Source organism: Poeciliopsis prolifica, unplaced genomic scaffold (assembly GCF_027474105.1).
Source record: "Poeciliopsis prolifica strain line A6 unplaced genomic scaffold, Auburn_PproV2 SCAFFOLD018, whole genome shotgun sequence".
Classification (NCBI taxonomy): domain Eukaryota; kingdom Metazoa; phylum Chordata; class Actinopteri; order Cyprinodontiformes; family Poeciliidae; genus Poeciliopsis; species Poeciliopsis prolifica.
Window position 1 is genome coordinate 8,013,345 of NW_026562393.1, and position 13,124 is coordinate 8,026,468.

Genomic DNA, 13,124 nt, shown 5'->3' on the forward strand with positions numbered 1-13,124 from the left:
AGATGCATGTTTCACTGAATAAAATGTAGGCGCTTCACTTCACATCCTGCATCCCTGAAAATATCTTTAAATCTTAAAATGCCTGGGAAAACAACTTAACTGCTTTGGGAATACACAAAAGCATCTCGACAGGAAGCTTTTTTTAATATTATTTTTTTAGTCTAATTATTTAAAGTGAAATTACACACCCACCAGTGGAGATGGTGTTGTTCACTTTAATGTCATTTCGTTATTTTCCCCCTGGAGTAGACACACTTCGATTCAAAGTTGAGTGGGGGGGGGGGAAGCCAGACACCTAACATGGCATTGCATCTTGACTGTAGCTTGGTCAATTACTTTAGTGGGGTGGACGCCCTCTGGGAGCCTGTTTGTGTGAACGATGTGGAAAATACACATTCCTGCTTCATAGATAATAAGCATCTATCTTGCAGCAGAGCCAAGCTTTGCATCATATTACGCAGAAGCATGGTCGCTATTGATGTCTGAAATGGCATTACGAAGCGATGAAACGAAATGTACGCAAACTCTCTCAGTGTTTCTCTGTAGGCCAGAGTGTGTTCCTGTGCCTTGTGTTGGATACCTCCATGGTTGTTTTCTGCCCATTCCTTAGGGTAATGGAGCCTGTTTTCTTTTTTTGTTGCTGTTTTGTTTAGTCTTTTACTGTCACTTTTAAACTTTTTTTTGGCATGGTTTAGACATAAAATATTTAGTCAGAGGTTGACTCTCCCTAAATACTTTCCCTAGTTATGTACACAAGGAAACTATAAAAGCTATTTATTTAACAGACCTGAAAGCAAAAGCCTATGAAACAGCAGCACATTGTGCCTTATTAAAGATTAATAGCTGCTTTTACATGTTGTATTGTTTTGAAGAAAGCAGATCATGTTTCTAACATTGAACTTTTACTGCTTAGCCTGATTTAATGCAAGATGGCTAACTATAACCATGTGTGAACGATTCTTCTTTTGCTTTATTCAGACTGACATTTTGACCCCAGTTACCCTTTTTAAACACTACCATTAGAAGTACTCTTTTTATCTGTCAAATGCTATCTATCCATCCTGTCTTTAATGTTAATTTTAATATCATTTCTTGTAATTCTCTGAGGTTCTTTGAATTGTCATGTGCAGAGCTAGTGTAAACAAATGAACTTGACAAAGTTTTCACAGACTACAGTTGGTCTTTATAGGTTTTTAAGCCTTTTCCAGTAAATTTCAGGTGACTAATTAGTAGCTCTTATCAAGTCACACCTACACATCTTGTAATGTGATAATTATTGAGAAAGCTGTTTTATAATCACAGCACAGATGTTTTTAAAGTTATAGGTGGTCTAGAGGCATGTGGTTCCTGCAATATATAGCATTTTGTGTAAAGTCAAATGGTTCAAGCTAGGTTTTTTGGCCTTCTTCCTGCCACTCTTTCATAAATACCAGCTTTGTGGAGTGCATTAGTTATAGCTGAGCCGTTGATTTTTGCAGCTCTTCCAGAGTTACTGTTAGCTTCCTGGTTGATTTTCTGGGCATTACTGTCTTTGTCCAGTTGATTAGTTAATTTTCTTGTAGTTTTGCAAGAACTATAAGCTCTTGTAGTTTTGTATTTGTGGCTAACTATATTTTCAAGTGACCTTTGAGGTCTTAGTTTATTTTTTAGAAATTGTGCTCTAGAGATTAGTAAGGCATATCAGAGTAAAAGGTGTTATAAAAAATGATTGTGCACTGCACAGTTATTCTAAAAATTGGTTTGTCTACCTCAGATCTCAATAAATATGTTTGAATATGAAATGTAAAAACGTTCAGTGGGGTTGAAATCTTTTGCTTCATAGAAAGGAAAGAAATAGAACTATTCTTTTATTGTTCCATTGTGAGAAATTTTAGATGTAGCAGCAGGAAAGTGACAAGCAATCGAAGCATGTAAATTCACACAAAGATAAAGACAAATAAGCACGGGCAAAAGTACACTTGTACAGTTAACATGCTTCGTTCCAGATAAAGGTGCAACTAAGTGGGACAATTTAAAAAAAATAAAAATACAAAATGTGCATGTGTATTTGTGAATAAAAAAATAACACATGATACTGCAAAAATACAATCTCAAGTATTTTTGGTCTAATTCCAGTGCAAATATCTTGGTATAGTTGAAATAAGGCAAAACTAACTTTTCAGAAAGAAGTATTAACTTTTTTCAAGACAATAATTCCTTAATATTGATGAGAAAAATACTAGTATTAAGTGACATAATCTGCCAGTGGAACAAGGCATTTTAAGAATGAAATAATGTCTTGTAATCTCTTCACTTGTAACTAGCACTTTTTCATCAATATTAAGAAATTATTGACTTAAAACAAGCTCCCATATTGTGCCAAAAAGTTTCTTGTATGTTAGTATTGTTTTATTTTTAACAAAATAAAACAAACACTTGTTACTTATTTTTTGTGTTTTCGTAGTGTTTTTGCCAGAAGTGTAAATAAAAGCATCAGAAATGAGTAAAAGCCAACAGGAAGCTGTTGGGAGCAGTGATAGTGATACAGTATTACAGCTGTTAGGAAGAATGGCCTGCGGTAATGCTCCTTTGTGCACTTAGGAAGAAGCTTTTTTCAAATACCATCACTGTACCATCACCATACAGTGATGGTATTTGAGTTAGAGTCCTTCTGTCTCCCACCTGTTCTGGGTCAAGGGAGCATCCTATGACAGACACAGCTGTATATTTTCATTATCCTGCATATTCATAAAATCGGGATTTTGGACAAATACGCCTAAACTTCACATTGACTGACAGGTCTGTTCTTATTTCAGGTTTGAAGAAATTGTCAAGAGAAACAAAGTTGAATACCATGCCGGTGGCTCTACCCAGAACTCAGTGAAAATCGCTCAGGTTAGTCATCTTTGACTCTCTGCAGTGTGCCTGAATGTGTTTTGAATATACAGTGGTACGGCTGTAACCTTAGATTTGTCAGCCCAGCAGCCCTGGGAATACACAGCATAGCTGCACGGCACATTGACACATTACAGCTCTGGCTGTTGTGAATTCATCAGACCTGCCATGGAAAAGGGAAAGGCGGGGAAGATTAATAATATTTACAGTGTTATCTAGTTGGCCTAATTTCCTGAGACATATCAAGCATCAATTAGAGAGAATTACAAGTAGATGCAATTAACGTGTCACAACAAATTATATCCAACAAACCCTGATCTTCTCCCTGGCTGTTAGACAGATTTGTGCATCTTAAAGAAATTGGTGATTGTTCAAATCTAAAATGACAATCTGAACTTTAAAAGATTATTTACTAATTCCTTTTTTTCCTCTAAAGTGACTGCAGCAAGTCTTTGAATTTGACATGCAGTGATTAGCTGCTGATAAGGCTCGGGTCTGCTCACAGTAAACAAAGAAAAGGCATCCAGCTGAAAAATAATTCCCTTCCAAGGAGGGAGAAATGAGTTCAGAAGCTAATTGAGAGGCTGATGCCTGTGAAAAGCAGCAAGTCTTTCTTGTCTGTGTGTGCATGTGTTGTTTTTATTTAATTTTTTTCCGAGCGTGTTTGTTCGGCGTGCAGAGTTTGCATATATACCCATGTGTGTGTTTGTGTGTATTTATCAAAAGATAGAGACAGAGCTGGGAAAAAGAGAGTAGGCAGGCCCTCAGGCTGCCACCATCTCTTCGCTTTAGAGACAGTAAACATCTTTTAAAAAGAGACGCCTAGCTCTGCACCTCCATACAAACACTCTTTAATTATCAAGATCATAAACCTTTGCTTAAAACTCTGTCTCTTACAGACGTTAAATGTCAACGAGATTTTATTCTCTGGGCAACGACTCCCCCCATTTTAAATCCTCTGCTTGCTTGATGCAAGGCTGAGCTCTTTAAAAAAAAAAAAATTCTTGAAATATAATCGCTAAATTTTCCTGCAGGAAGCCATTTTCTTCTCCTATTTGTCTAGCAACTGGAAAGACATATATATTATGTGCAGTGTGATCTTTTCCTGTTAAGACATCGATGTTGACAATGATTGTTTCATCTTTTATTTAAGTGCACACTGCAGGAATTGCCCCCGAGCTGCAGATCAAGTCCCGTGTGAAATTAGATGGCAAAAGAGATTTTTATTGCCGGTCCTTGCAGACGAAGAAGGACCAGTCATGGCCCTTCTCCTCTCTGTGCCCCCAGAGAAGTGCTCAGTGAACTAAATTGGTCTCATAACGGCATAGCAGGCCCTAGTCAAATGTTATTCTACTCTGTTTATTTGGATATTTACCCCCTTCTGTGTGAAGATGTAGAGCTGATTCTGAAAAGCTCGAGATAACAAGAGTGTTTTCGTCCCGCACCCTGAAGTCTCAGAAGCTGTTTCTGTCAATATATACCTTCAAGCGCTGACTTTTTCCACATTTCACTTTGAGTTTATAGTGTTCTTTTATGAAAAAAAAAATGTATAATGCATAACCAGCTCCCGGATTATCACATTGTAGCACCTGCAATATGTGAAACTTCAAACCCTCGCTGTATTGTGGAAGCTGAACCTTCAAACACAAATGATATGCACCGCAGCACTGAATCCACATCAAAGGGGCCCGGCGACTAAATGAGATGCTCGATCCAGGGGCAGGTTTGCTCACCATCGACCGCTGGAGGAGGGAGAGAAGTGTTCAGAGGCTTTGCACAGGAATCGTTGTACACGCTGGGAAAAACCCAAGGTGTGGGAGGATCAATGCCTTCGCCTGTAGAACTCATACTTCCCTTCAAAAACCCAGCCAGCTCATCCGAGGCTGTGATAGGTTAAATACTGCTGTTTCATCCAAGTTAAGATTTCAAGGAAAACCTTTACCTCAGCTTGAGGAAAATGCAGAATCGATACTGATTGGATTTGGGTAAATGGAAATTGACCAAGAAGAAGCTTAAAAGGGATCCTCACAGAAGTGTTCATAGCCTTTGAACTTTTTCACATGTTGTCACATTGTAACCCGAGCTTCTGTGTGTTTTACTGGGTAGAACACTGAGACTTTGATGCAATCAAAAGGTTTTAAAAGATATAAATAGTTTCTGTTCTTCTTTGAAAAACCTCAAAACAGCTATTTTCAATTCTTTTCACAGACCTTCAATTTGAAAATTGACCAAACAGAAAATTGAGAGGGGAAAATCTTTGATCTTCCGTACCTTTTACAAAGACCAAAAATGTAATATTGCTTGACAAATAGTTGTTTTTACATATATTACATCCTTAACATTATGTTTTCCATTTACATCTGCATTTTATTTTCTCCATCAATATTTTATTTTTTGACTTGAGGACTGAATGCACTCACTTTAACAAAAAAAGAGTCAATTTTCAGATTGATATATATATATATTTTTTTTTACGTATAAGTTTCAGATTGAACTGAAACTATGGTTCCAAAATTAGTGCTAGTTAGAATGCCAAACAAATGGCTATTTTATGGAAATTTTACAATCAAAATATTGCAAAAGTACCCAAGTTAAAAAAAACTATGCATAAAATTAAATTAAAGTCTAGAAGTTACAGATTTTGCAATTAGTGGAAGTCAGTTAATTCAGGTGCCAAAAAAGCTGTAGGCCTGTACCACAAATTAAAAAATAATAGGTGTTCATATTATGATTATAATTAGCACAACCTACAGGTGAGATATATTGATATTTTGTTATCAAAACAACTAGAAATATCTGAAATTAAGCATGATGTCCGCCATGTTTCATCATGGGGATGGTGTGTTCAGTGCAGCCAGACATAAAAATTTTTTTTCATGTTTTGGTCTCTTCAAAAGAAAACTTTCATTTTCAGTCCTTTCAAAAACTTCAACAATAACTTTAGTTTTGTCCTCCTCCATTAAGGCTAGAATTATAAAAATGTTTGCTGTTCATGTACTTATGCATGTTCAAGTCAGCATCTGTGACATTGTAGGGCTCTCTCAAAGTAGATTAATTATTACATGTCCACATTCCTTGCTGCACACAAGTGCTCCTGAATAAGCCTTAGATCTTGTTTGGATCAAGTCAGTGAACCCACATGCACCTAGAGCTGTCTGGCTCTGATTCTTTGTAAGAAAGTGTTCCAGTATGATAGAAAGTGGGGAGGGGGGGATCGGAGGTTGTTGCCTTTGCCCTGGCTCTAACAAACACCATGCCCTGTGGGGCCATCCTGCATAAAGGCTTACTTACTGAATGTTGCAGGGCTGTAAGGTAACAAAAACCAGCCTGGTGTTGCCTGCTCAAATGCAGCCACACACATCAAAAGGTCTGGGCTCAGATAGAGCGCAGTGGAAAACAACAATCATATTTTTTTCCCCAGTTATTTACAAAGCTGGAGGGAGGAGAAGAAAATGTGGCTTTTCTGAGCATGTGATCCAAATTTTGGTACTTCTGAGCACTCGTGGTGTTTATCACAGGTGACAGAATTGGTGGGGGGGAGTCAGTTGACTGGAGGGCTGTATCAAGAAGCACAGTCAATTCATTTAGACAGAACATCAAAGTCCTCCAACAGCTCCTAAGGGCCTGGAGATTGAAGTCTGAGCAGAGACAGGCTCACAGGGAGTTATTGCTGCTGTGAGTGAAGTGGATCCTGCTCTGACTGCCTCATGTAAACCATGCGCTCTCATTAGGGTCCCCACAAATCAACATCATTGACATATTGTTTCTTTTGACTCTAAGCATGCTTCATACGCATTTACCAAACAGACAAATAGCTTTGTGTAAGCGCCCCAGCTATAAATGTGTCACAGAAACATATGATTAATTATGTGCTCTCTCCTCTATTTAGGTTTGTGCATTTTTTGCAGTCTACATAATCAGTCCACTGTGATGTCTTAATTATTGTTTAGAGAGCAAAGGCTTTTGAAAAATCTGCTGTCTCTGTCACGGTTATGATGCCTGTTTAACATTTCCTGAGACTTGGTCAGTCGTGGAACGGCTGAGTGGGGCCCAGCTCTGGTCGTTGGCTCTGAGCTCCTAATTGGAAACGCATGTGCACCACACTGTTGAAAGTCGTATTCAAATAACAGGAAAAAGTCCCACAGCACCACTTGACTTTGAGAAAGTTCCTCACCAGCTCATATTTTCTTGCAGGAGAATACTCCAACTGGTTTTGATGTCTCATTGAAGGCGGTGACTTATTTCTCGGGGTGAAAATGTTCCATGACCTAATGTTTGGCTTTTACCGCTCGTTTTGTTAAATAAATAAAGAATGGCAAGTTGCCTCAGTTTGAATGAGCTGAATGAAGAAATGCCTACGTCTGGTACCACTTAAAGAAAAAGAGGACAGTTAAGGAGAAAGAGTGGAGCTTTTGTGTTCGCACTGTCGTTCAAGAGGGATGTGCTTATATACGCTAAAAGGAGGCATTTATATTTTTTCTGTCACTTTCTGTTTTTACTTTCTTCTCTCACACTTAATGATCTGCGTTAGAACAAATCTTCTTTGTCTAGAAGTGACCTGGGGGACGTTTGAGTAATTTGATGCTGGCTCATTTTCAAGTTTCTGTTTTTTCTTAAATCAAATTGAGAGACTTTGTCCAAGCAGAAATTGAAGTGCAGCTGCGTGGAAATGAGCGTGCTAATAACCGATTAAGACCTGGATCCTAGTGAGCATCAAAGTTTCATGCCATAGACATAAACCCTGTGAACTCTTTGTCTGATGTTAAATTCAAGTAGATGGCTCTAGTTAAAGCCATCTACTTGACCAAACAACATCCTGAGGGTGGAGTGTCTGACATACTGTCTCTTTAATTAAAGCAGCCAATTTCAAAGTGTCAATTTGCAAAGTCAAATGTTATGTTATTTTTTTTTTTATATATTCAGCAATTCTTTGATGGTTATATAAGTTAACATAGTTATCTATTTGTGCTTAAGTTTAACACACATGCAAAGCAAAGGGAAATCATGAAGGAGCCAAACACTTTTTCACACCACGGTAATTGAGAATTGAATGGAAAAGGATGAGTTGTTTATAAATGTCCCCATATAAAAACTGAAGTGGAGTGTGCATTTATGTTCAGCTCTCTTTGCCCCTATTATTTTACATGAAGTCCAGTGCCACCATTTCCCCTTGATATTGTTAATTGAACCATTGTGTTTGCTCTCTTGGTTTTGTCTCTGTCCTTTTTTATTCATCCTTTCAAATATTTTCCAATATTTACCCAGCTTTGCCCATTGAGATCACAATCTTTTTTTTTGTTTTAAGACAGGCTAATTGCAGAAGCACCGTCGGCATCCAGTCTGAGCTGTTTTATGGCAACGGTGTCTTGTTGTTTCCCTCCCATTAAAAAGCAGTGAAAAGGTCACAGTCTGCTGAGCTCGTCGTGAGAGATGCATGAATCCAAATGGATTTTTTTGTCCCTTTCATCTCCACTCACTCTAAACATTCCAGGTGCACAAGTATGCACTCGAGGGGGGTAGTTGCCATTGTTTTTCCTCGGCATAAGCAGCAGAAGCGAAGAACGCCTCATTCGCTTTGATGAGCGGTGTGTTCATGCGTGGGCTTCAATGTCACCCGCCATGAGGCAGCTGTGAAGTCGCAGCTCATGTCTGCGGTGCCATTTACTCAATGATGAAGTGAGGAGATCTCAGTTGGCTCCACATTCACCTCCCTTTTACACACTCACACACTTACACACCCTGCAGGAGCATGTGTTCCCCCCACCTCAACTGTATTGTGACTGTATGTCACAGCTAATACTCGCACTCATTTAATCTCAAGCTTTGTGATCCCGACGATAAAGGTTGACTGAGCGATTACGCAAGGTTTTGTCATTAACATCCGACAAGCATGACCTACAGCAACCCCCCCCACCCTTGTTTCTTTGAACAAAATAATTACCTTGATTTAATTTTCTTGTCAGATGCAGGATATTTTTGTTGCCCCTGCAAGAATCCACACAGTTTGCCATATAGGTGACATATCAACATCCCTGTTGAAGTTAATTTGCCATCAAATTTGCGACTTAATTTAAGCTGCCAAAGGGGAAGACATGGGGAGTAGATTGTAACTCATAAGTATGCATTGGAAAAGGGTGTTGATTAACATTGAGGGCTCGGGAGACAGACACACTAACTTGTATCATCTTGCCTCACAGGCTGGCACTGGAATTGAATGTGATATCTCGTGTAACACGTCCTTGCTTTGAGTCCTTGGTTCCCGGCTTGGGAAGGAAGGCTGTATTGCAGAGTTTCCTGCTTTGTGTGTGGCTTTTGTAATGCTGCTCAGGCGCCAGTCCAAGCTTTGAGAGCAATCTGACAGGACTTGTTAAAAGGGAAATCTACAAATCTGGCAGCATTCACTAGTCAAATTACTGAAAGATGTTTAAAGCAGGACAGTTAGAATGCTGTATGTACTCTTAAATATTCTGTATTTAAATATTATATCTAGTGGTGTTTATATTTTCCCTTTAAATGTATCAATATAACTGAGTGATGAGCTATGGACTGTAACGCTAGTGGGATTTTAATATCGAAGAAATACAGCATCAATTCTGCTTTGTGAGGACTTGGGTTGATGACATCACAAGAGGCAGAACACCTGGTCTGATCAGCTGGATTTAGCAAACATTATCCCCTGTTAATCAAATTTAGATGTGTTTGAGGCAATTTACAACCCGTCCGTCCGTCCGTCCGTTCATTCATTCATTCATTCATTCATTCATTCATTCATTCATTCATTCATTCATTCATTCATTCATTCATTTTCTGTACACCCTTCTCCTTAGTGGGCTTGGGAGGGGTGCTGGTTCCCATCTCTAGCAAACGTTTCAGGCGAGAGGCGGGATACACCCTGGTCAGGACGCCAGTCTGTCGCACCAATTTACAACCCCATTTATAATATTCATGCGCCACAAATTTTGCCCTACTGCCTTGTTACATCTGTAAACAATATACTTAAACAACTGCATGCCGGTTTATTTTTCACAATTGTTTTCAGCTAAACAAAACACACACACACACACACACACGCGCACACACACACACATACACACACACACACACACACACACACACACACACACACACACACACACACACACACACACACAAAAACAATGTGAATTTTAACGTCCAAAACTGCAAAAAATACCAAATGGCGAAGGGGTGAAATGACAAATTCTTTTCTTGATATCGTGATGTAAATTTGGAAGACCTGGATATATTTCAGTTATGAGGTGCTCAACCTGTTGGTCTCCAATTAACTCTAAACTATGAAGAAAGAACTGAGGCAAAAGTCAATCAAGAAAATGTGATACAGTGGCGCAACATTGAGCCCTTCAGTACTGACTGCTCTGCTGCAGGTACATGGACATTGGGGGTAACTGGCCACACTTTGTGGGTCAGCCTTATTTTAATCTTTTCCACATTTAAGAATCAGTTGATCATCTTGGGATGAAAGTTGTACTCCATGAGGTCATTGCTGCACCTCCTGAATACAAGCTTGCACATTTAAAGGACACATTTAAGCAAAAAACAATGTAGAAGGAAAAAAGGGAAAAATACAAATACATTTGAAATAATAACTAATTTTATTTTGATTAAATAGAAAAATAAGAAATGCTCAGAAAAACTGAGCATAAAATGTTGCTCTATAGGTAGCATAATGTATCCAAATGTTTCCAATAATAACTAGTCTTGCTATACCCTTTAAAGACAGGAATGTGTAAATTATGTGCACAGATTATAGTGATTGGTCTGACACTGTAAACAATGTTTCATTAAAAAAACACCACAGGGATTATCTGCTCACACAGGTCAAGTAACGGCTGAATGAACGAATGATTGTGCATTTTACACGACCGCCCTCCATTTTCATAAAAGTATTGAATAATGCCCCTCTCTCTTATTTCCCCACAGAATGCCTGTGGCAGTAGTATTTATTTGGCACATTCTCAGCATGCTCCCACTCTTGCGGTTGAAGTGTTGCATAGCAACTGAGGAAAAACAGCTTTAAATATTTTGCTTAAAAAGGTTTAAAGAAAATAAAGAACAGCCTGCAATTACTGTTCATTTCTCCCGAGTTCATAAGTTTAAGGAGCTGTAGAGTTGTGCCAAGCAATAAATGAAATACCAAATTAGGCTTTGTGTTGGCCTGGAAAAACATGAAAAACTCTCTGTGAGTCGAGTATTTTTTCCTCTTCTGCCAATTCGTTTGCATCTATTTCTGTTGTGTTTATTGAATAAATGCTGGCAGATGTCTGCACCTTCGCTAATTCACAACTGTTTTGAAACAGAGCTCGCAGGAGTTTTCAAAGTTCAGCCCGGCTCAGTTGTCGAGCCAACCGAGTATATCCTTGACAGGATGGAAAAATGTGTAGGTGAGTGCAAATTTGAAGTGATGTGCCTCAGGAAAACGGATCGGGGATGGAGCGACAGGGATGGGGCGCATGTGGAGAGAGAGCAGGCTGGATGACGCACAGCAGGTGACAGACAGACACTAATAGTAATGGCTCTTATCAGTGCTTCGCTCGCTCCCTCTTTTCACATGGGCTCTGACATCCTCCTCCTACTCCACCCCCTACATCTAGCAGGGGGTGCTGGGAGCTCGCTGGGTTGTGCAGCCCGTTCAGACGGAAACAGCCTGCCAAACACCGGTCCCCTCACATATAAATTGCATCATTAACATCGCCTAGATTATTCCAAGCTCTCCCACCGGGTTTATGGCAGCTCCGGCTCAACTTAACTATTTGACTCACTGAAGACATTCAGGTTTCCTGAGTGAGCGGCACTTAGATCTACTGTGAAATACACCAGTTTCATTCTTTCTTTAGGGTTTAAACAAATCCAGAGGAAATAGAACCTTATTATGTAGTGTAATGTGCTTTTTCTGTCTGGGGTTACAGCCTATCATGCTCACCAAAGAATGCAGGTCTGTGTCAACGTCAGCAAGAGCTGAAGTTATAATTTGCACCAGCTAGTGACAGATTTGTTGAGCCATACTTTCTTCCAGAGACATATTTTAATTGTCTGAAATTGTGAAGAAAAGCAAGTTTAATTGCTCTAATACCACTAAAAATTTCTTCATTGACTTCTAAGAAGGGTGTACATAACTTTTGGTTTGCCATTTTTTAAAAACTGTTGATACATTGTTTTTAATGCCTTTACAGAGACCGTTCTCATATCCCAAAAGAATAAAATAATTAATAAAAGCAGGTTTAAGACCTGTTGCAGTGTCTTCACAAAATGTCAGACAGCCACAGCTGATCCTGAACGCTGCTTCCCTGTTGTGTAGAGTATACACTTTAAAATACTGTTATTACCTTATAAATCACTGAATGACTTAGGACCAAAATACGTTAAAGACATCTTCTTGATCTATCAACATTCCAGACCACTCAGGTCTTCAGGTTCATATCAACTCTGCTTCCCCAGAGTCAGAGCCAAACATGGCGAAGTAGCATTCAATTTAAATTCCCCACTAATCTGGAACAAACTTCCAGAAAACCACATTACTGCTGAAACACTGAGTTCCTTTAAAATCAAGACTGAAAAACCCATTAGTTTGGAGATGCTTTTGATTCATAACAACTTGAACATTGATTCATTATGTAATTAATTTGCAACTTATTACTTGTCTTCATTTTGCCACTCTAATGTCATGTTTTGTTTTTGTTTGTTTATTGTGTTATGTTTTTATTTAGTAAAACACTTTGAACGGCTTTGCCGCTGAAATGTGCTATGCATATAGACTTGATTTAAAGCATGAAGCATGAATAATTTTGGGTTTAACTATCTCAATTCCTGAAACCAGTCGCTAGCTTGTTGTCTCATTTGTTAAACTAGCTTAATTTGTTTGAAGGACTTGTGTGAAAAAGTAATTATAAGTCATACTCTTTATTCAAACAGGGAAATTCAAAGAATTCAGAAACTGATGAAGTAGTGAAAAATTACCCCTCTACAGGAGGTGGATAAGCCCAGTTGACATCACAGTAGAACAGGATGGATCTTCTTGCTCAGATCAGTCGGCAATTAACTCTGTAACTCTGTAATTACTAACCGAGGTCAGGGTTAAGCTCGGAGCAAAAGGTTGGAGCAGCAAACATTTTTATATGATCCTCTTACTCTATTATCCTTCCTCACTCCTACAAGGTTTTACCTCATGGGGAGAATACATTACATAAAGCCCCTTAGCAATTACTCCTCCTCAA

The 13,124-nt window shown here is 38.8% G+C and overlaps 1 protein-coding gene across 2 annotated transcripts in view; it reads left to right on the forward strand.

The window, feature by feature from the left end:
* adkb (adenosine kinase b) overlaps positions 1-13,124 on the forward strand; it is a 172,978-nt gene that overhangs the window by 17,399 nt on the left and 142,455 nt on the right. For both annotated transcript variants that reach the window (XM_055042995.1, XM_055042996.1), the window contains exon 4: positions 2,796-2,874. In XM_055042995.1, the coding sequence (XP_054898970.1) occupies positions 2,796-2,874 (79 nt within the window). The remainder of the gene's footprint in view (positions 1-2,795; positions 2,875-13,124) is intronic.